The sequence below is a fragment of the Oncorhynchus mykiss genome, chromosome 5, assembly GCF_013265735.2.
Source record: "Oncorhynchus mykiss isolate Arlee chromosome 5, USDA_OmykA_1.1, whole genome shotgun sequence".
NCBI lineage: Eukaryota > Metazoa > Chordata > Actinopteri > Salmoniformes > Salmonidae > Oncorhynchus > Oncorhynchus mykiss.
In genome coordinates this window covers 72,059,571-72,083,564 of record NC_048569.1, presented here as the reverse complement: position 1 = coordinate 72,083,564, position 23,994 = coordinate 72,059,571, and the positions used below count along the sequence as shown (strand labels likewise).

The 23,994-nt window shown below is 43.9% G+C and overlaps 1 protein-coding gene and 1 long non-coding RNA gene across 5 annotated transcripts in view; one reads left to right on the top strand and one right to left on the bottom strand.

Annotated features, from left to right (window-relative positions):
• The window catches only part of LOC110524501 (flavin-containing monooxygenase 5), a 28,258-nt gene extending 13,562 nt beyond the window's left edge, over nt 1-14,696 (bottom strand). The window contains exons 1-2 of one of the 4 annotated variants that reach the window (XM_021604214.2): nt 14,546-14,696; nt 727-868 (exon numbers count right to left, since the gene is read on the bottom strand). In XM_021604214.2, coding sequence (XP_021459889.1) covers nt 727-858 — 132 coding nt within the window. In that variant the 5' untranslated portion in view covers nt 859-868; nt 14,546-14,696. Of the gene's footprint in view, nt 1-726; nt 869-1,995; nt 2,178-11,831; nt 11,974-12,014; nt 12,127-14,545 lie in introns of those variants that run through there. The other 3 variants (XM_021604215.2, XM_021604213.2, XM_021604216.2) reach the window with 3 other exon arrangements.
• An 8,454-nt stretch (nt 14,697-23,150) lies between these two features.
• LOC110524500 lies at nt 23,151-23,994 on the top strand. The gene is made up of 3 exons (XR_005051589.1): nt 23,151-23,365; nt 23,577-23,655; nt 23,821-23,994. It is a non-coding gene; the product is annotated as an uncharacterized LOC110524500 (long non-coding RNA).

Sequence of the window (23,994 nt, the reverse complement as noted above, 5' to 3'; positions counted from 1 at the left end):
CAGTCTAATATGCTAACTAGCTATCACCGTCAATCATTCTCTATGAGAATGCTAACTAACGTCAGCTTCCGAGTGCTTATATTACGTTAAAACAAACGCTCACATTTTTTCAATCATTTTCCTAAACAAAGAATAAACACATCTTTCAAATTCTGTGCAAGTTTTGAACAATTTAATTCATATTTAATGAAGTTTTGCTTGTTTGTGAATGGGCTGGAAGTAGAAAAACAATCACGTTCGATCAGGAACGTGTCATCACTAGTTATCACAATGACAAAGTCATAAACCCTGCATATTTCTACAATCTCTCTTCTTAAAATTGTATTTTAAACCTAACCGCCGTAACACTAACCACACTGCTAACCTTTAGCCTAACCGTAACCTTAAATTATGACCAGAAAGCACAGTTGTTTTCATTCATGTTTTCTTTGTGGGTGTGATAACTAGTGGAAACCCAGGAACTGGGTCAAGTGAGCGGGGCATCATAAGGTGAATATACCCCTTATAATGTGTCCAATGCATTAGATATTGGAACAAAGCCTGGGTAATCTATAATGCATACACTTTAGATATTGAAACAGAGCCAGTGTCATTTATATTGGATATTGAAATCTCCAGCAGTAGTGGGCAATCCCAAAACTTCACACACTCAACACACACACAGAGCACACACACAGAGTAGATTAGTGTTGATCAGGCATCAGGTTCCTCACCCAGTCCACTCACCTTAAACCTCCACAGCCCTCCGATGTCTTCACTGCTCTCAAAGCAGGTGGGCTCCAGACCCTCATCCAGACAGCTCTTGATGCTGGTCAGACCTGAGGGACCTGCCCCGATCACTGCTACTGTACGCACCATTATGATGAAACTACAGACAGAGAGAGAGAGAGGTACCATTGGAATAACTACAACTAATTTACAATATCACACTCACCTGGTGAAAGACTGACAGTGGTGTAAATCACGTCATAATTTCCTCAAAGTTTGTACCGACAGATGTAGCTTATTGAATAGCCTCAAACACCAAGTTAAGCATACTTCATTTCAAAATTCATTATCATGAATGATGACTTCACGTCCAAACTGCATCTGCATGCCATTCATTTGATCTCAATCAGTTTCATGGATGGGAATATGCATTTAGCTATTCTTGAATTACTCTTTCGTGAGCGATTTAGAGCAGATGGCATTACAAACTATTAGTCTTTCTTGTATTTTGTTTCAATCAAAGCATATGTGACCGACCGGCTCCAAACCGGTCTTATGTAGAAACATTTGGACCGGTCTTTTAAATTGGATAAAAGTAGAGATTAAGAGCTCCAAAATGCTATATCATACACTACAGTTGAGGAACAATGGGAAAGGTTTGAAAGTTGATAAACTTGTAAACTTAAAAAAAAAATGTTTTGGTACTACTATTGAAGAGCCTCCTACAATCATTCGGCATCGTTCACACACACTCTTAAGCTTTAGCACCGCCCACCTCTAAGGGTTTGAGCCGAGCGTTCTGTACGAACAGAACTTGCTAGCTACTTCCAGACACAAATGACAGAACATTACTCGTCCTAGCAAAGCTGGTTAGGCTGTTATGTTATCTAGAGCGTTGGTGACAAAAACTGTGCTGTCAGATTTTGAATTACGAACTGACAACGTGTGGCTTTCGGAAAGTTCAACGCACACTCCGGACACTCTGGCCGATGAGTAGGGTTGATCCAAATGTTCTGGCCTCGGCAGTAATAAACAAAGACATGTAAAAATAAAAAAAAGTATACTTAGAAATCTCAGTATCTCACAAACATATTATTTCTGTCTGTAGACGTGGAGGTCCGTCAATTTGGGATTCAGTTCAGTTTGTGGTTCAGCGCATTGTTCCTTGGTGCTTCCGAGCCCCCCCCCTCGCTCTGTTTCCACACCCAAGCTTACTGGCCAACATTGGCTAGCTTGCTAACTACTTCCAGACACATGAGAGAACACCCCACTCTGACCATTACTTACCCTAGCAAAGCTGGTTATGTTGTTTGGATGTTATCCAGAGCGTTGGTGACTAACTTTGCTGCAAATATCCCAAGCAGGGCTACAGCAACTTCCAGAGGCGGTCAGGCTCCTTGGGCTTTTCAGTGGCCACTCTGGTTTTGGGGTCTTTGGCAGAATGGTGTCACATATCGTTCTGGGTTTCACTGCGCGAGAGGGGGTCCGTGGAGTTGTATGAACATCAATGCAGACACAGTGAATTTGGATCATAGATACCGTTGGTGTGAGAAAGTTAATCTGTTTAAACCCCGTCACACCGCCGAGCTGCAGATTTTCCCCCCACATTCCTATTGGCCAAACTTGTAGCCTACAGTTTTTCATAAATCTCGCCACTGTCAGAGAAAAGACACTGCCACTTACCTACCTTTAGGCTGCTATACATTTTTATTTGGTTTGCCATTCATCATGGGATTTTATTGGCAATTAAATATAATTTAGAATTTATCAAAATAAAATTTTCCAAAAATAGTTTTACCAGCTCCGAAAAAGTGAGGGAGCACCACTAGCCCAGGCTCCCGCAGCACTACACCCCTGGACACTAGGAACCCTGCACATGCAGGAGAGGGTCATTGCCAGACCAGATCAGTGCCTCTGATTGGTTAGTGGGAATGGCACTGTTGGATGGTCACGAAAAATGTCCAGCTAAGAGACAAAGATTATGACCCCTTGACCATAGGCCCTGGTGGGGCAGTGGAGTGACTTCTGGTGGGGGGATGGGAAATGGACTGAGGTGTGAAATGGGGAATTCAAAGCTTTCTTTCTAATTTGTTTTATTTGAACCGTGTTAGTGTTATTTTAACCATGTTTTGCATTTCTCTGAAAGCACTATTTCTTTAGAACTTCATTGATTGGATTTTAAATCCAAACACCATTGTCAATCAATGATTGGCTTAGCAACTCACAGCTATTTACAACGCATTCAGAAAGTATTCAGACCCCTTCTCTTTTTTCTACATTTTGTTACATTAGCCTTATTCTAAAATGGATCAAATTGTTTTTTCTTCAATCTGCACATAATACCCCATAATGACAAAGCAAAAACAGGTTTTTATACATTCGCTGAAATATCACATTTATATACGTTTCAGACCCTTTGCTATGAGACTCGAAATTGAACTCAGGTGCACCCTGTTTCCACAGTGGCCTTCATCATTCTTAATTGGAAGAATTTGGAACCACCAAGACTCTTCCTAGAGCTGTCCACCCGGCCAAACTGAGCAATCGGGGGAGAAGGGCCCTGATCAGGGAGGTGACCAAGAACATGATGGTCAATCTGATAGAGCTCCAGAGTTCTGCAGTGGAGATGGGAGAACCTTCCAGAAGGACAACCATCTATGCAGCACTCCACTAATCAGGCCTTTATGATAGAGTGGCCAGACGGAAGTCACTCCTCAGTAAAAGGCACATGACAGCCTGCTTGGAGTTTACAAAAGGCCCCTAGAGGAATTTCAGACCATGAGAAACATGAAACATGACCATGATTGAACTCTTTAGCCTGAATACCAAGCGTCACATCTGGAGGATGGCACCATCCCTACGGTGAGGCATGGTGGTGGCAGCATCATGCTGTCGGGATGTTTTTCAGCAGCAGGGATGGGAAAATAGTCTGGATCGAGGCAAAGATGACCGGAACAAAGTACAGAGAGATCCTTGATGAAAACCTGCTCCAGAGCGCTCAGGATCTCTGGGGAAGGTTCTCCTTCCAACAGGACAACGACACTAAGCACACAGCCAAGACAACGCAGGAGTGGCTTCGGGACAAGTCTCTGAATGGCCCAGCCAGAGCCCGGACTTGAACCCGATCCAACGCTCCCCATCCAACCTGACAGAGCTTGAGAGGATCTGCAGAGAAGAAATGGGAGAAACTCCCCAAATACAGGGGTGCCAAGCTTGTAGCGTCATACCCAAGAAGACTCGGCTGTAATCGCTGTCAAAGCTGCTTTAACAAAGTACTGAGTAAAGGGTCTGAATAGTTATGTAAATGTGATATAAATTTGCAAACATTTCTAAAAACCTGTTTTTAAGTAGTGTGTGTAGTAGATTGAGGGGGAAAAAAACAATTCAATCCATTTTTTAATAAGGCTGTAAAATAAACTGTGGAAAAAGGCTTCAATACTTTCCGAATGCACTGTAAGTGAGTGAGTCAGTCTATACTGTAACTTCACATTAATCTATATATTCTCCCCCTTTAACCTACAACAATGAATGTACACCTCAAACTAAATGCTATCTACAGAGAGAAGCAGCAGTTATTTGGATGTGAACTTTGGTCTAGTTAAACGTTTTTACAGCTCCTGTCCTGGTCTCCACTCCTTGAGGGCATGAGGCAGTGGGAGAGCAGGGGACGGTAAGGGGCAATTCAGTACATTTTACTGAATACTTTAAAGGGCTTTTTTCTATGAAGAACCCATTTATCAGGGTTAGTTATCGGAATCTTTGCTTTAATCCTCTAAAAAGGTTCTTCCTTGAACTCTCTATGAAGGGTGCAAAGCCTTAACTTGTGGTTAGAGTGTCCACCCTGAGATTGGAAGGTTCAGAGTTCCATCCTTGACTGAGTCATACCAAAGACAGTAAAAATGGGACCCTCTGCTTGGCACTTAGCTATAGATAGGTTGGGGGGGGTAAGGCCCTGTGCCAAGGGGGTGTATGTGTGCATCACGCTACAGAAACAGGAGATCGGCTCCTGCTCATATGAGCTGTTCCGGGCTCGCACAAGCCAAGGGTACTTACTTACCTTTGAGTGAATTGTAGAGTTACTGTGTTTGTTGGTGACAGAGACATGGTTGTTGCATTCAATGGCCTTCACCAAGTGAGAACCTAAATGAATTGTCATTAAAACTTCTTAGGGCTGAGATCCTGCTAACGGGATCGACATGACAACAGCCAGTGAAAGTGCAGGGCGCCAAATTCAAAACCAGAAATCCCATAATTAAAATTCCTCAAACATAGAAGTATTTCACACCATTTAAGATACACTTCTTGTTAATCCCACCACAGTGTCCAATTTCAAATAGGCTTTACGGCAAAAGCACCACAAATGTTTATGTTAGGTCAGAGCCAAGTCACAGAAAAACATAGCCATTTTTCCAGCCAAACAGAGGAGTCACAAAAAATCAGAAATAGAGATAATCACTAACCTTTGATGATCATCAGATGACACCCATAGGACTTCATGTTACACAATACATGCATGTTTTGTTCGATAAAGTTCATATTTATATTTTTTTTAAATCACCGTATACATTGGCACGTTATGTTCAGTAGTTCCAAAAACATCTGTCGATTTTGCAGAGAGCCACACCAATTTACAGAAATACTAATTATAAATGTTGATGAAAATACAAGTGTTATGCATGGAACTTTAGATACACTTCTCCTTAATGCAACTGCTGTGTCAGATTTCAAAAAAAGCTTTACAGAAAAAGCAAACCATGCTATAATCTGAGTACGTTGCTCAGAGACCAAACAAGCCAAAAATATATCCGCCATATTGTGCAGTCAACATTAGTCAGAAATAGCATTGTAAATATTAACTTACCTTTGATGATCTTTATCAGAATGCACTCCCAGGAATCCCAGTTCCACAATAAATGTTTGTTTTGTTCGATAATATTCATCATTTATGTCCAAATAGCTACTTTTGTTAGGATTTGTTTACAAAATGCACTAAGTCACGAAGCGCGTTCACTAGGAGCAGACAAAATATCAAAAAGTTCCATTACAGTCCATAGAAACATGTCAAACGATGTATAGAATCAATCTTTAGGACGTTAACATAAATCTTCAATAATGTTCCAACCGGAGAACTCCTTTGTCTGTAGAAATGCAATGGAACGCGAGCTACCTCTCACGTGAACGAGCGTCACGAGCTCAAAGCATTCTGCCAGACCTCTGACTCCCCTCTCATTCACCCCACTTTACAGTAGAAGCATCAAACTAGGTTCTAAAGACTGTTGACATCTACATCTCGGATTTCCCACTTCCTGGTTGGATTTTTTCTCAGGTTTTTGCCGGCCATATGAGTTATGTTATACACAGACATCATTCAAACAGTTTTAGAAACTTCAGAGTGTTTTCTATCCAAATATGCATATATTAGCAACTGGGACTGAGTAGCAGGCAGTTTACTCTGGGCACCTTATTCAGCCAAGCTACTCAATACTGCCCCCAGCCATAAGAAGTTAAACTCTTTATGATATTACATTACATATATCATAATGCCTAACTTTGACGGTCTAGTTTTACCCAAACACACTGGTCAAAACCTCTGGTTTGCAGGCCACATCAGACATGCAAGTCACATTATGCTCACTTGCAAGTGATGTTTTTTTTCTTATTGGAATTCCAGAGCGAGGTTACCCAACAATTGGAACGTTTAAGCCCCACACAACCTGCAGTTGAAATGACTGCAAAGGTAGGGAAGATTTAGAAATGAGACTACTTAAACCATCTAAACTGGAACAACCATCTCAGTAACAGGGTGCAATAAATCCAACTACTCACAGATAGGAATAGTTTAGAAACATGTTATTGTTTGTTTGAGAAGCATAAGATGAATCCATCAATGTAGCTGTCAAGCACAGATATTGAAACAAATTATTCAAAATCAACCTCCAGAAATATGATAATGATGGGTGTGTTTGTGTAGAATAACACACGTAGAAATACTCAGAGTAACAATGACCCAATCACACTCAACTCTGGGTATTAACACCAACACTGGGGTTATTTTACACCACTTAATTTAACTCCTGAATCAACTCTAGAAATGTTACACTGAAAAATCATCACTTGGTAACACTTGCCAATTTGCTGTGCACAAATACTGTATTCCCATGTAGGTACAGTTAAAAACATTCTCACATCTTCGTAAAAATCCAAATAACTTCACAGATCTTCATTGTAAAGGGTTTAAACACTGTTTACCATGCTTGTTCAATGAACCATAATCAATTAATGAACATGCACCTGTGCAACGGTCGCTAAGACACTAACAGCTTACAGACAGTAGGCAATTAAGGTCGCAGTTATGAAAAATTAGGACACTAAAGAGGCCTTTCTACTGGCTCTGAAAAACACCAAAAGAAAGATGCCCAGGGTCCCTGCTCATCTGTGTGAACGTGCCTTACACAGATCCCAAACCGGCTGCGCGCGTGCGCCATCATGCATAAATGTATTTTGTCCCCCCACACCAAACCCGATCACGACACGCAAGTTAAAATATCAAAAACTCTGAACCAATTATATTAATTTGAAGACAGGTCGAAAAGCATTAAACATTTATAGCAATTTAGCTTGCACTTGCCAGCAAATTTGTACTATTTAGCTAGCTTGCTGTTGCTAGCTAATTTGTCCTGGGATATAAACATGGAGTTGTTATTTTACCTGAAATGCACAAGGTCCTCTACTCCACCAATTAATCCACACAAAAAACAGCCAACCAAATCATTTCTAGTCATCTCTCATCCTTCCAGCCTTTTTCTTCTCTTGACTTTATATTGCAATTGGCAACTTTCATAAATGAGGTGCATTACCGCCACTGACCTGTTTCATCTTCAGTCACCCACGTGGGTATAACCAATGAGGAGATGGCACATGGGTACCTGCTTCTATAAACCAATGAGGAGATGGGAGAGGCAGGACTTGCAGCGCGAACTGCGTCAGAAATAGAACTGACTTCTATTTTAGCCCAAGGCAACGCAGACACTCGTTGACGCGCGCAATAACTGAATAACAGATTTCTACATTTATTTTTCAACGCTCACGCACGCGACAAGTGGTGTAGTCAGCCTGTTAGGCATGCTGCAAGGAGGCATGAGGACTGCAGATGTGGCCAGGGCAACAAGTTGCAATGTCCGTACTGTGAGACACCGAAGACAGCGCTACAGGGAGACAGAATGGACAGCTGATTGCCCCCGTAGTGGCACACCATGTTTAACAACACATGCACAGGATTGGTACAGCCGAACATCACACCTGCGGGACAGGTACAGGATGGCAACAACAACCAGGAACGCACAATCCCTCCATCAGTGCACAGACTGTCCACAATAGGCTGAGAGAGGCTGGACTGAGGGCTTGTAAGGCCTGTTTTAAGGCAGGTCCTCACCAGACATCACCGGCAACAACGTCGCCTATAGGCACAAACACACCGTCGCTGGACCAGACAGTACTGGCAAAAAGTGCTCTTCAGTGACAAGTTGCAAAGAGCCCGGATCTCAATCCCATTGAGCACATTTGGGACCTGTTGGATCGGAGGGTGAGGGCTAGGGCTATTCCCCCCAGAAATGCCCGGGAACTTGCAAGTGCCTTGGTGAAAGAGTCGGTAACATCTAACAGCAAGAACTGGCAAATCTGGTGCAGTCCATGAGGAGGAGATGCGCTGCAGTACTTAATGCAGCTGGCGGCCACACCAGATACTGACTGTTACTTTTGACCCCTCTTTGTTCAGGGACACATTATTCAATTTCTGTTAGTCACATGTCTGTGGAGCTTGTTCAGTTTATGTCTCAGTTGTTGAATCTTGTTATGTTCATACAAATATTTACACATGTTAAGTTTGTTGAAAATAAACGCAGTTGACAGTGAGACGACGTTTCTTTTTTTGCTGAGTTTACAATTACTCAAACTCTTGATGTAAAATTTAAACGCTGAGGTAAACACATGCTCAGGCACTATTTAAAAGAAAGATTCAGAAGGGCCCTATAACCCTTAACCGACATACAGTGGGGAGAACAAGTATTTGATACATTGCCGATTTTGCAGGTTTTCCTACTTACAAAGCATGTAGAGGTCTGTAATTTATATCATAGATACACTTCAACTGTGAGAGACGGAATCTAAAACAAAAATCCAGAAAATCACATTGTATGATTTTAAAGTACATACATGCATACATGCATACATAGCCAAGACAGAGAGGGGAAATAAAGAGTGCGAGAGAGAGAAACCCACTGGACACACGCTGGTTGAATAAATGTGTCCACGTCATTTCAATGAAAAATGGAATAGACATTGAATTGACTTCTGTGCCCAGTGGGAAGAGAAGGACAGGGAGGGTCTAGGGTAACAAAAATGTTGGTGTGAGCCAAAGAGAACGGAACATGGCAGAGAGCCAAAACACATATTTCCTGAAAATCCTATTGAGCATGGGAACGATCGCTGTAAAGCTGCTCAACTCTCAGTAACACAGCATGATAAGAGTTGTTCCACAATAAGAGTGCCTTTATTTTACACTCAATTTAACAGCTGGATCACGTACATCTACGCTTTAACTTAACCTCTCTGGTACAAGCACCTCGACAACAGCCAGTGAAATTGTAGGGCGCCAAATTCAAAACAGAAATCCCATAATTAAAATTCTGTAAACATACAAGTATGTTACACCATTTTAAAGATACACTTCTTGTAAATCCAGCCACAGTGTCCGATTTCAAATAGGCTTTACCGCGAAAGCTCAACAAACGATTATGTTTGGTTTTCTGTGACTAGGTGCTGACCTTACAGCCATTTTCCAGCCAAGGCTAGGGCTCACAAGTCAGAAATAGCGATTAAATTAATAACTAAACTTTGATCTTCATCAGATGGCACTCACAGGACTTCATGTTACACAATAAATGTGTGTTTTGTTCGATAAAGTTAATCTTTATGTCCAAAAACCTAATTTGAAATTGTTGTGTCATGTTCAGAAATGCATTGTCTCAAACATCCGGTGAAAGAGCAGAGAGCCACATCAAATAACAGAAAGACTCATCATAAACATTGATACAAGATACACTTCCAGCTCTCCATGTTAGACAACAAATGTTTGTTTTGTTCGATAAAGTTAATCTTTATGTCCAAATACCTCCGTTTTGTTGGTGCATTTAGTTCAGGAATCTAAAAAGGCACAATGCGCGCTCCCCAAGACGAAAAATCAAAAGTACAATAAATGATAGTAGAAACATGTCAAACAATGTTTAAAATCAATCCTCAGGTTGTTTTTGTCATAAATAATAAATACATATTTCAACCGGACAAAAGCTTTGTCAATGAAAAAGGTAAACAAGAAATGTGCGCTCGCGATCATGTGCTTGGTTCATGGATGGAAATTTCCACTGTCCTCTCATTGAAAGTGGTGTATCTCCCTCATTTTTCAGACTAAAAGCCTGAAACAATGCCTAAAGACTGGTCACATGTTGAGGAAGCCATAGAGATCGTGAACTGGGTCCTAAGTCTTTGTATGGTGGATAGGCTTTCAATGGAAAAACAGCCTTTCAAAATAATAGTACTTCCTGGTTGGATTTTCACCTGCCATATCAGTTCTGTTATACTCACAAACATTATTTTAACAGTTTTGGAAACTTTAGTGTTTTCTATCCAAATCTACTAATTATATGCATCTCCTAGCTTATGGGTCTGAGTAGCAGGCAGTTTAATTTGGGCACACTTTTCATTCGGAGGTGAAAATACCACCCCCTGCCCAAGACAGGTTAACCATGTTAAAAATGATAATATTAGTGTTACCCTGTTACCCATACATAGAAAGGCTAGACATTTTTTTACAATTTTTTTGTTGCCCCTCCCTTTTGCACACAACAAGCATCCATTCCCCCTGTCACAAGGGACGGTATGGCTAATTTTAAAATGCTACTTTAATTGTCACCCATTATAGGTCATTTTTCTTAATTTAGCCTCTGGAGATGGAAAAACATTTGTTATGAAGTTGCGCATGTGCTCTTTATGACAATGTAAAAAGTTTAAAATAAATAAAATGTACAAAATTATACTACCCATATGAGTGAGTCAATCAGGAGGCCACAGAAGGGTATAAACATAAAATAATACAGTATATTACAAATACCTATGACTAATGCCACGCTCACATGCTAGTCAGAACTAGGAAACTGACATTTCTGACTTGCTAACTTGCTGTAGAAAGATGATCCTGTGTTTCCCACTTGGGAGGTATCAGAATCCTGAGTGGCTCAGTGGTCTAAGGCACTTCATCGCAGTGCTAGAGGCATCCCTACCGACCTGAATTCGATCCCGGGCTGTATCATAACCGGCCGTGAATGGGAGTCCCATAGGGCGGCACACAATTGGCCCAGCGTCGTCCGGGTTAGGCCTTTATTGTAAATAAGAATTTGTTCTTAATTGACTTGCCTAGTTTAATATATATATATTTTTTTTTTAAACATTTAAAAAAAAAAAATCGAGCAAAAGGAAGAGCTACGCAAATATGTTACTTTTAAGGGTCGTAGCCAAACCAGTGCCTCTGATTGGTTAGTGCCACTGTTTCTAGGGGATGGTCACAAAATGTCCAACTAGGAGCAAAAGTTTATGCCCCCTTGACTATAGGCTCGGAATAGGGGGATGGGCAGTAGTGAGATGGTGATGAGAGAATGTAAACCCTATTTTAACCTTGCAGGAGTGGCTATGTTTACTGAAAAAATAGTAATTTGCATGTCTCTGAAGGCACTGTTTCTTTAGAACTTAACTAATAGGCTTTTTAATCCATACACCATTGTCAAGCAATGATTCACTTTGAGACCTACATCTATTTAAGAGTGCTTGAGTCGATCAGAAGAACACCGAAAGGTATAAATAGAAAATTATACATGTAATCAAAAATACCTGACTTCAAACTGAACAATAAGAACCTCTAGAAACAAAGTATCTGCCTCTTCAGTGAATAAGGAACACAGAGATCCATGAACATATTTTATCAGTCTTTGACGTAATAAGTGTCTCAGGAAGATTTGCAATATAAATACCGTGCTTTTGTTTCCCCAGAAAATGTAAAAGGGAGAGTTGCTCACCCATTGTTCTGGTTAGATGTTTTTTCATAAAAAGCATGAAACATGCAGCCTGTTCCCGTTTAATGTCCGCTTGTGGGATCTGGTGGATTCGCGAGGCTATGATACGTCATCGATCAACACACACACACAAAAAAAACGTTTTCAAACAGTAAACATTGATGATGATGTGGAAGTTGTGCTTACCTCCCTATTCCAGTGGACACGGGTTGAAATGAGCCCAAGCTACAAACCCCAGAGATCTTTCTCTCTTCCACCCCTCCCCCCAATTCTTCCAGCCCCTTGTCACTGAAACCAGCGCTGATTGGTTCATTTCACTAGCCGTGTGTCTGTGGAACAATTATGATTGGTCAACTGTGGCTGATTAATCAACCGAGTGACTCAAATCAAGAGAGGAGAAAAAGGCTGGATATAGCCTACAAGAGTACAAACTAGAGGATAGAGGCTACATTAAAAAAATAACTAATATTGACATGTATTTTTGGACATCTGTATTATTTACTACAGTGCTTTTTGTATGGATAATACTGTAGTATTTACTATAGTATTCTACAGTATATTACAGTTTACAACCTAATTCTTTAGTAAGTACTTGTAATATTCTATAGTAAACTTTAGTATTTTTTCATGTGGGCAGTTATGAAGGATAGTTTAATTCAATTTAAGCAGGGAGTCCAATTGAGATCAAGGTCTCTTTTTCAAGAGGGCACTGCATGATGAGATCAGCAGCAATTACACAAAAATGTTAGACACAGATACTACAATCAAGGAAGCAGAATAAGAAACACACATTTTTTATAAATACAAAACACAATTATAAACTAGAAAATGACATTTCCTGAAGTAAATGTGTGTGCTTTTGCGTTGTAGTCTTGAAGTAGGCTGAAACGGATCATGAGCAGTGGCAAATCCAAATGTTGCCTTTGAAGTCTATGGAGCTTTTATGCAAATGTAATGGTCATAGTTCAAAATGTATAGATAGTGAAGGGTTGGCTGAGGACACACTTGATTGATCTTTATAAGGCCATATCAGGACGTGTTCAGTATAACCTGAAATTTTCCATTCTGTTTAAGCTGTGTTTTTCCACTCAGATAATAAAATAGCTTGTTAGCCTTTCTCTGCTGGACACTAGCCAGGTAATGCACACTTGTTTTTAAAATTATAATTTTGTTTGGTTGCTTATGGAGCCTCTTCCAGGCACCAGCTCATTATATCCAATGTCATTCTGTGAATATTCCCTTTGAAACTTATCAGTCTCATATTACCCAAAGTCTGTAATATTGCATGTCATTCAAAATTACCATATAAACCCTGAGACTCAGAACAATCATTTGCCTTGGAGCCTATAGGGCCTTTGAGACATTTGGCTCAGCCATCTTAACAAATTGCATCAGGCCTCTGTTGGGACATTAAATACATTTTCAGAAACTTGATGACTCATCTGAATTGTCGCCTTTAACACAGAATTCTCCCCCCTAAGCTTTCAATAGTATCAAAAGCATTTTGACAAGCAATGTACAATGCATTTGGAAAGTATTCAGACCCCTTGACTTTTTCCACATTTTGTTGCGTTACAGCCTTATTCTAAAATGGATCAAATATTTTTGCAGGAGTGGCTTCGGGAGAAGTCTCTGAATGTCCTTGAGTGGCCCAGCCAGAGCCCGGACTTGAACATTTCTGGAGAGACCTGAAAATAGCTGTGCAGTGACGCTCCCCATTCAACCTGACAAAGCTTGAGAGGATCTGCAGAGAAGAATGGGAGAAACTCCCCAAATACAGGTGTGCTTGTAGCGTCATACCTAAGACTCAAGGCTGTAATCGCTGCCTAAGGTGCTTCAACAAAGTACTGAGTAAAGGGTCTGAATACTTATGTAAATTGTAATATCAGTTTATTTTTTTAATACATTTGCAAAAATGTTGAAAAACCTGTCATTGTGGAAAAAGTCAAGCGGTCTGAATACTTTCAGAATGCACTGTACGTTGAGTCAGTCTGCACATTTAAAGTTGGTTTGGTGTTTAAAACTAGTTATGGCACAAATGTTTACCATGTTAAAGCCCCCATGCAGTCTTTCTAATTGTATTTTTAAATCACTGCATGTCCAATACATCACTGTTGCCTATTTCATTAAAACAAATGTATTTCCCTGAGCCTCTTTTTGACCTTGAAATGCTCAGTCTGTGGGCATGTTGATACAAATTGTAGTATACAGTATTTACACGCACAGCCCTGAATGGCGGAGAGGATCGTCTAGACCAGGGGTAAGTAACTAGATTCAGCCATAGGCTGATTATTGTGGGAGTGGATAGTCTGTTCCACAGCCCCCCGATGTCACAACTGCACTGAAACAGGTGGTCTCTAGACCCTCAGTCAGAAAGCTCTTGATGCTGGTCAGACCTGAGGAACCTGCCCCAATCACACACACGCTTAGACATACCGTCCGTCTGTCTGTAGAGGGTGGGAGACATAGGACAACACTATAGAAGGCAGATGACAGACACTCTAGTTCAGTTTCCACTGAGCCTACAGAGACACAATTGCATCACCACACAGATCCGTTATCGTTCCTCTGTTTCTACTGGCAGCTTATACCAATAACTGTCCAACTCACTCTACCAACAGAATCACACCTCAGAAAATGTAGATCATTTCATAAACCTGAATAACAATGCAAACTAATCTAAAATCAGTTGGCTGTCACCCATAGATTGTACTCACCTGGTCCAGTGAGTGGATCAAGAAACCTGTGTCTTGCCTGTATATACTACCTGTTTATTACCTGTGCTAGCTGGTGTGGAAAACTTCTAAACTCAAAGAACACAGGTTTTTGTGTAACCCCAGTCTGTAATGTAGTCTGAGTGAGTGAGAAGGACTTTGCTCCCTGTTAACTGAAACTCTGTCAGATGCAGGTCATAGTTTGGTACCCCACAGATAGCCCTTATCATGACTCCAATTCCATTACATTGGGTCATTGGACGTCCCCTGCAGCCTTGTAAGTGAAATGTCCCGACACAAATATGCCTCTCACACAACAGTTTTGGAAACATTTGCAACTTAACTTTTCATATGAACGAGAAAGATTATTTCTTGCTGGTATGAAAGTTAAGATACAAAGGTTTCCAAAACCGTATCATTGATGTTTCTAAACGTTAAAACACAGCTTCGGGAAAGAAGTTCACATGGAGCCAGCTGGTCCATACCTTCAGCTGAGAACCGAAAGGGAGGCTGGCTGAGCCGCTCCACAGTGTGCTTGTGGTGCTCCCCCATGTTAGATTTCAGGATGCATTCTTGGAATAACTGGATCTGTAAGCTGTAGTGAGACATTCTTTCAGGTCTAATTCCTTGAGGACTTTAACTTTTCCCTAAGAGGCCTGTCCTGCACACATAGACTCTGACCAGCATATTAGCAGAGTAAAGAAACTTCACAAATCAGGAAGTGAACACCTAATTCAACGGCTTGATGATTAGTTGCCAAGTTGAATCAGTTGTGCTAGCTTTGGAATAGATCACATGGAACAGCTGGGATCCCGGAGGAGAGGTTTGAGAACTACTGCTATAGGCTAACCCTTTTCTGACATACTTAAATAACCCTGAGGGTTGCTACTAGCCTACATAACTCTATTTCATCTACCTATAGGAAGAAGCTGAAACTCATAAACATGATGAACTAGTTTTGACAGAATCCTCTTGAAGGGGTGGACATGTAAGATAAAGTCCAGACCAAACTGACAGCAAGGAATAATAACGTCTTTATAAATGTTTCTTTTCACACAGAAACCATCAACAAAACACCAAATGATGGAATTTCTTGTGGAAGAATGGTGTCGCATTCCTTCAATAGAATTATAAGCACTTGTTGAATCTATGCCACGGTGCATTAAAGCTGTTCTCACTTGTGGTGGCCCAAGCCCTATTAATACATTTTATGATAGTGTTTCCTTTATTTTGTCAGTTACCTGCATGGTTAGTGTGAATATTTCTGAAGTACATGTCACCTGTGTGGTCTTGAAGGGCTAGAACATGCATTCAAACTGGGTGAAGATGGCGCGGCGTGCCCTGGGCTGGTGATACTGTACTGGTAGGCGGTGACAGGACCCCACAGTACCCTCTTGAACAGGGGGTAGTCAGTGAAGAACAGCCAGGCCAGGCTGGGCCCGACCCCCACCTCCCCGTATTGTCATCCATGTAGGACACATATGTCACCTGTCTGGTCTTGAAGGGCTGGAACATGCGTTCAAACTGGGTGAAGATGGCTCGGCGTGCCCCGGACCATTTCCCTGGGCCGGTGATACGGTATTGGTAGGCAGTGACGGGACCCCACAGAACCCTCTTGAATAGGGGGTAGTCAGTGAAGAACAGCCAGGCCAGGCTGGGTCTGACCCCCACCTCTCCAGCGATGTCATCCATGTAGGACACAAAGTCCACCTGCAGCGGCACCAGCTTGGATACGATGTAGCTGTGGACAGGACAGAGCAACAGTCGTCAGTTATTAATTATTCAGGATATTGATTAGTAATACCCAGCTTGGATACGATGTAGCTGTGGACAGGACAGATTAACAGAGCAACAGAGCTTGGCTAGAACACATTGATGCCCGGGCCCCCATGGCCATCAGTCTCCCAGTCTGACCAAGCGGGACTGCATGTCTGCCTGGGGCATGATGGCTCCCAGGGCATGGATGAAGCCCACCATGGTCAGGGTGGTGGGAACACATACTTGTACAGCCCCACCCGGTGGCCAGACTTATGCATTAAGTTGGGAGGCAGGAATTGAAAGTCGTAGTTGCGCCTGTAGTGAACACAATCACATCCACCTAGCAAACACACAACTGGACCTTCATAAAAATAGTGAAACACAAAAAAGTATCCTTTTTAAACAAAACTATACAAAATAAATTAACGTCATCAAATAACTGATTAAAACACTGTTTTGCAATAAAGGGCTATAGTAGCCTCAACAGCACTCTGTAGGGTAGCACCAGGGTGTAGTCGGAGGACATTTATTTTCCATCCTCTTCTGGGTACATTGACTTCAACACAAAACCTAGGAGGATCATGGTTCTCACCCCCTTCCATAGACTTACACAGTAATTATGACGACTACCGGAAGATGTCCTCCAACCTATTGTGAATCCAATCAAAGGATCAGAGAATGAATCTAGTACTGAAAGGATAAGCTACAGCTAACTAGCACTGCAGTGCATAAAATGTGTTGAGTAGGTGACTCAATGAAAGAGAAAGACAATAGGTGAAAGTTTTTAACACATTTCTTAAATTAAGGTGAAGCAGCAGATAGAGACATTTTGTAGTATTTTTTTTTTAAAACTTTCACTTACGCTAGCTAATGCAGTTAATTTAGCCTATTCAACAACCTGAGTCAAACAGAGAGGAATGACACTTATGTTAGCTAGCTGGCTAAGTCTATACAACAGTCTTTGCTTTCGGTTGTATTAATTTATTGCCAACGGGACCTGCGATTGTAACTGCTAAACTGCTTGCTGTACACTGTACTGCATGACTCTACACCATGGATTGGATTGTGGGTTTACTAAAGTGTTACTATAGTAGCTATGTTGACTATGATGTTAGCTAATATGGTGACAACAATATAGGCTGTGTGTATCGGTTATGGTATGTTTGTTTGTTTTTGCCGGGTCACAGACAGCTGTTGTGTTGTGCACTGAAGTCCACAAGCGAAGGGAAAATGTGAGAGGAGGGGAGTGCGTAGATGCTGTTTGTATGGCTACTATGAAAGTGAACTGTGTGTGCGGGTGATCAGGGGTGTATTCATTCCACCAATTCTGTTGCAAAAAGTTTCTTAAACGGAAGCAAATGGATAGAAACGGGGATGGACCTAACTGAATTTGTCCAATAGAAACTTGTTTTAGTTAAACTAAACTCTAGATCAGCTAGATACAGGCAAGTGTGTGCATGTTTGACTGTCTGTCAACTTGATTACTCCAATTTGTCTCTAAACCTACACTAAACTTTAATTTGTAGGCTAGGTTCTAACAACCTCATGATGGGTATAGGGCAAATTTGAGTAAGGTTTAGCCTACTACATCAATCAATGTTACATTAAGCTGAGTGAATGGAATATGAATGACAGTCATGATATGTTACACCACCACATCCTATAATTTGGAAAGTATTCTGACTCCTTGACTTTTTCCAAATGTTACAGCCTAATTATAAAATTGATTACATTGTTTTTACACCCTCAATCTACACACAGTACCCAATAATGACAAAGCAAAAAAAGGCTTTTATAAATGTTACCAAATTTAAAAAACTGAAATATTACATTTACATAGGTATTCAGATCCTTTTACTCAGTACTTTGTTGAAGCACCTTCTGGCAGCGATTACAGCCCTGAGTCTTCTTGGGTATGACGCTACAAGCTTGGCACACCTTTATTGGGGAGTTTCTTACACTCTTCTCTGCAGATCCTCTTAAGCTCTGTCAGGTTGGATGGGGAGCGTCGCTGCACAGCTATTTTCAGGGTCTCTCCAGAGATGTTTGATTGGGTTCAAGTCCAAGCTCTGGCTGGGCCACTCAAGGACATTCAGAGACTTATCCCGAAGCCACTCCTGCGTTGTTTTGTTTTGGTCAGAGAGTGTTTAGGCAAACTCCAAGCGGGCTGTCATGTGCATTTTACTGAGGAGTGGCATCCGTCTGGCCACCCTACCATAAAGGCCATAAACGCCTGTTTGTTGGAGTGCTGCAGAGATGGTTGTCCTTCTGGAAGGTTCTCCCATCTCCACAGAGGAACTCTGGAGCTCTGTCAGTGACCATTGGGTTCATGGTCACCTCCCTGACCAAGGCCCTTCTCCCCTGATTGTTCAGTTTGGTTGGGCGGCCAGCTCTCGGAGGAGTCTTGGTGGTTCCAAACTTCTTCCATTTAAGAATGATGGAGAACACTGTGTTCTTGGAGACCTTCAATGCTGTAGAAATATTTTGGTACCATTCCCCAGAGCTGTGCCTCAATACAATATTGTCTCTGTGCTCTACGGGCAACTCCTTCAACCTCGTGGCTTGGTTTTTGCTCTGACTTGCACTCTCAACTGTGGGACCTTATATAGACAGGTGTTTTCCTTTCCAAATCATGTCTAATCAATTGAATTTACCACAGGTGGTAACCTACTGTCACACCCTGACCATAGTTTACTTTGTATATTTCTATGTTGTGGTTGGTCAGGGTGTGATCTGAGTGGGCATTCTATGTTACATGTCTAGTTTGTCTAGTTCTATGTTCGGCCTGATATGGTTCTCAATCAGAGGCAGGTGTTCGTCATTGTCTCTGATTGGGAACCATATTTAGGTAGCCTGGGTTTCACTGTGTGTTTGTTCCTGTCTATGTGTTTTTCACCAGATAGGCTGTTTTAGGTTTTCGTTACGTTCATCACGTTCTTTATTTTGTAGTGTTTGCATTGATTCGTGTTTTACGTTTGTTCATTAAAACATGGATCGCAATCTACACGCTGCATTTTGGTCCGACTCTCCTTCTCATACGGAAAACCGTTACAGAATCACCCACCACAAAAGGACCAAGCAGCGTGTCAACAGGCAGGAGCAGCGCGAGGAGACGCGCAATAAGGATTTCTGGACATGGGAGGAAATCCTCGACGGGAGAGGACCCTGGGCTAAACCAGGGGAGTGTAGCCGCCCAAAGGTGCAGCGGGAGAAGAAACAACAGGAGCAGCCCAAAGAGGAGTACAGTATGGAGTATACGACTTGGGAGGAGATCGACAGGTGGGCGGCCGACCCAGGGAGAGTGCCGGAGCCCGCCTGGGATTCGATGGAGCAGTGCGCGGAAGGTTATCAGAGAATGGAGTTGGCGAAGCAGGCACGGCGGCGCGGAAGGAAGCCCGAGAGGCAGCCCCAAAAATTTATTGGGGGGGGGCTAACAGGGAGTATGGCTACGCCAGGTAGGAGACCTGGGCAGACTCCCTGTGCTTACCGGGGGGCTAGAGAGACCGGACAGGCACCGTGTTATGCAGTGGTGCGCACGGTGTCTCCAGTGCGGGTGCATAGCCCGGTGCGGTATATTCCAGCTCCGCGTGTCGGCCGGGCTAGATTGAGCGTCGAGCCTAATGCCATGAAGCCGGCTCTACGCAGCTGGTCCCCAGTGCGTCTCCTTGGGCCGGCTTACATGGCACTAGCCTTGCGCTCGGTGTCTCCGGTTCGCCTGCATAGCCCAGTGCGGGCTATTCCACCTCGCTGCACTGGCAGGGCGACCGTGAGCATTCAACCAGGTAAGGTTGGGCAGGCTCGGTGCTCAAGAGCTCCAGTGCACCTGCACGGTCCGGTTTTTCCAGTACCACCTCCACACCCCAGCCCTCCGGTAGCAGCTCCCCGCACCAGGCTTCCTGTGCGTGTCCTCGGCCCAGTACCACCAGTGCCAGCACCACGCATCAGGCCTACAGTGCGCCTCGCCTGTCCAGCGCTGTCGGAGCCCTCCTCCTCTCCAGCGCTGTCGGAGTCTCCCGCCTGTTTAGCGCTGTTAGAGCCTTCCTTCTCTACAGCGCTGCCGGAGTCTCCCGCCTGTTCAGAACTGCCAGTTAGCATAGAGCTGCCAGTTAGCATAGAGCTGCCAGTTAGCATAGAGCTGCCAGTTAGCATAGAGCTGCCAGTCTGCATAGAGCTGCCAGTCTGCATAGAGCTGCCAGTCTGCATAGAGCTGCCAGTCTGCATAGAGCTGCCAGTCTGCAAGGAGCTGCCAGTCTGCAAGGAGCTGCCAGTCTGCAAGGAGCTGCCAGTCTGCAAGGAGCTGCCAGTCTGCAAGGAGCTGCCAGTCTGCAAGGAGCTGCCAGTCTGCAAGGAGCTGCCAGTCTGCAAGGAGCTGCCAGTCTGCAAGGAGCTGCCAGTCTGCAAGGAGCTGCCAGTCTGCAAGGAGCTGCCAGTCTGCAAGGAGCTGCCAGTCTGCAAGGAGCTGCCAGTCTGCAAGGAGCTGCCAGTCTGCAAGGAGCTGCCAGTCTGCAAGGAGCTGCCAGTCTGCAAGGAGCTGCCTGTCTGCAAGGAGCCGCCAGAGCTGCCTGTCTGCAAGGAGCCGCCAGAGCTGCCTGTCTGCAAGGAGCCGCCAGAGCTGCCAGTCTGCAAGGAGCCGCCAGAGCTGCCAGTCTGCAAGGAGCCGCCAGAGCTGCCAGTCTGCAAGGAGCCGCCAGAGCTGCCAGTCTGCAAGGAGCCGCCAGAGCTGCCAGTCTGCAAGGAGCCGCCAGAGCTGCCAGTCTGCAAGGAGCCGCCAGAGCTGCCAGTCTGCAAGGAGCCGCCAGAGCTGCCAGTCTGCAAGGAGCCGCCAGAGCTGCCAGTCTGCAAGGAGCCGCCAGAGCTGCCAGTCTGCAAGGAGCCGCCAGAGCTGCCAGTCTGCAAGGAGCCGCCAGAGCTGCCAGTCTGCAAGGAGCCGCCAGAGCTGCCAGTCTGCAAGGAGCCGCCAGAGCTGCCAGTCTGCAAGGAGCCGCCAGAGCTGCCAGTCTGCAAGGAGCCGCCAGAGCTGCCAGTCTGCAAGGAGCCGCCAGAGCTGCCAGTCTGCAAGGAGCCGCCAGAGCTGCCAGTCTGCAAGGAGCCGCCAGAGCTGCCAGTCTGCAAGGAGCCGCCAGAGCTGCCAGTCAGCATGGAGCAGCCAGGGCCGCCAGTCAGCATGGAGCAGCCAGAGCTGCCAGTCGACCAGACTCTCCCAGATCTGCCAGTCGACCAGACTCTCCCAGATCTGCCAGTCGACCAGACTCTCCCAGATCTGCCAGTCGACCAGACTCTCCCAGATCTGCCAGTCGACCAGACTCTCCCAGATCTGCCAGTCGACCAGACTCTCCCAGATCTGCCAGTCGACCAGACTCTCCCAGATCTGCCAGTCGACCAGACTCTCCCAGATCTGCCAGTCGACCAGACTCTCCCAGATCTGCCAGTCGACCAGACTCTCCCAGATCTGCCAGTCGACCAGACTCTTCCAGATCTGCCAGTCGACCAGACTCTTCCAGATCTGCCAGTCGACCAGACTCTTCCAGATCTGCCAGTCGACCAGACTCTTCCAGATCTGCCAGTCGACCAGACTCTTCCAGATCTGCCAGTCGACCAGACTCTTCCAGATCTGCCAGTCGACCAGACTCTTCCAGATCTGCCAGTCGACCAGACTCTTCCAGATCTGCTAGATCCTACTACCTGCCTGGGCTTCCTCTCAGTGCTGAGCTTCCTCTCAGTGCTGAGCGTCCTTTCAGTGCTGAGCTACCCATCAGTCCCGAGCTACCTCTGTCCCGAGCTGTCCCTCTGTCCCGAGCGGTCATTAAGGAGGGTAACCTATCTAGGGACGCAAGGGAGGTGGACTAAAACGATTATGGAGTGGGGTCCACGTCCAGCGCCAGAGCCGCCACCGCGGACAGATGCCCACCCAGACCCTCCCCTATAGGTTCAGGTTTTGCGGCCGGAGTCCGCACCTTGGGGGGGGGGTACTGTCACACCCTGACCATAGTTTACTTTGTATATTTCTATGTTGTGGTTGGTCAGGGTGTGATCTGAGTGGGCATTCTATGTTACATGTCTAGTTTGTCTAGTTCTATGTTCGGCCTGATATGGTTCTCAATCAGAGGCAGGTGTTCGTCATTGTCTCTGATTGGGAACCATATTTAGGTAGCCTGGGTTTCACTGTGTGTTTGTGGGTGATTGTTCCTGTCTATGTGTTTTTCACCAGATAGGCTGTTTTAGGTTTTCGTTACGTTCATCACGTTCTTTATTTTGTAGTGTTTGCATTGATTCGTGTTTTACGTTTGTTCATTAAAACATGGATCGCAATCTACACGCTGCATTTTGGTCCGACTCTCCTTCTCATACGGAAAACCGTTACACCTACCTTTTTGATCTCTCTCAGGTGAGACCATGGCCAGAAAATTACCTACCTCTTTGCTCTCTCTCAGGTGAGACCATGGCCAGAAAATTACCTACCTCTTTGCTCTCTCTCAGGTGAGACCATGGCCAGAAAATTACCTACCTCTTTGCTCTCTCTCAGGTGAGTCCAAGGCCAGTATATTACCTCGCTTTTCTCGCTCATCTGAGACCATGGCCAGTAAATTACCTACCTCTTTGCTCTCTCTCAGGTGAGACCATGGCCAGTAAATTACCTACCTCTTTGCTCTCTCTCAGGTGAGACCATGGCCAGTAAATTACCTACCTCTTTGCTCTCTCTCAGGTGAGACCATGGCCAGTAAATTACCTACCTCTTTGCTCTCTCTCAGGTGAGACCATGGCCAGAAAATGACCTACCTCTTTGCTCTCTCTCAGGTGAGACCATGGCCAGAAAATTACCTACCTCTTTGCTCTCTCTCAGGTGAGACCATGGCCAGAAAATTACCTACCTCTTTGCTCTCTCTCAGGTGAGACCATGGCCAGAAAATTACCTACCTCTTTGCTCTCTCTCAGGTGAGTCCAAGGCCAGTATATTACCTCACTTTTCTCGCTCATCTGACCATGGCCAGAAAATTACCTACCTCTTTGCTCTCTCTCAGGTGAGTCCACGGCCAGTAAATTACCTACCTCTTTGCTCTATCTCAGGTGAGACCATGGCCAGTATGTTACCAACCATAAATTAATTGATGGTGAATTGGTTAAATTCATAAACAGTGCGTATGTTATCACTAATTTACTCATATCAATGTTTATTTGGTATATGCACAGGATACAGTGGGGTGTATACGGGAATATGACATTGCATTGTACTGTGTACTATTGAAGTAACAATTTTGTGTAATGTTTTCCCACACAGTGCCAACAATCTCCAAAGACTCAGACTCGTCCCACTACCAAGCAAGCTTTTCGCCAGGAACATCAGTGCAAAGGGATTGGTAAGAAACTTTTGTTCATACAGAATGGTAGATATTACACTTGTTACAAATATTTGACCTTTTCCTGATGAAACTTGAGAAATGAATATACAATTACATTGAGTTACAATCAATACTTTATTTGTGATTTCAATGCATTCCAGTGATTATTTTCTCCCTCTTCAGCATCAACACTGCCGGAGTAACATAACCTTGGATGACTTGGACTACTTGTGGCATAATAAAACATTTAAAAACGAATCACAAATCTTTTGTGTAAAAATCCTCAGTTGTGCACTGGGGCCTCCCACTCCTCTTTCTATTCTGGTTAGAGCCAGTTTGCGCTGTTCTGTGACGGGA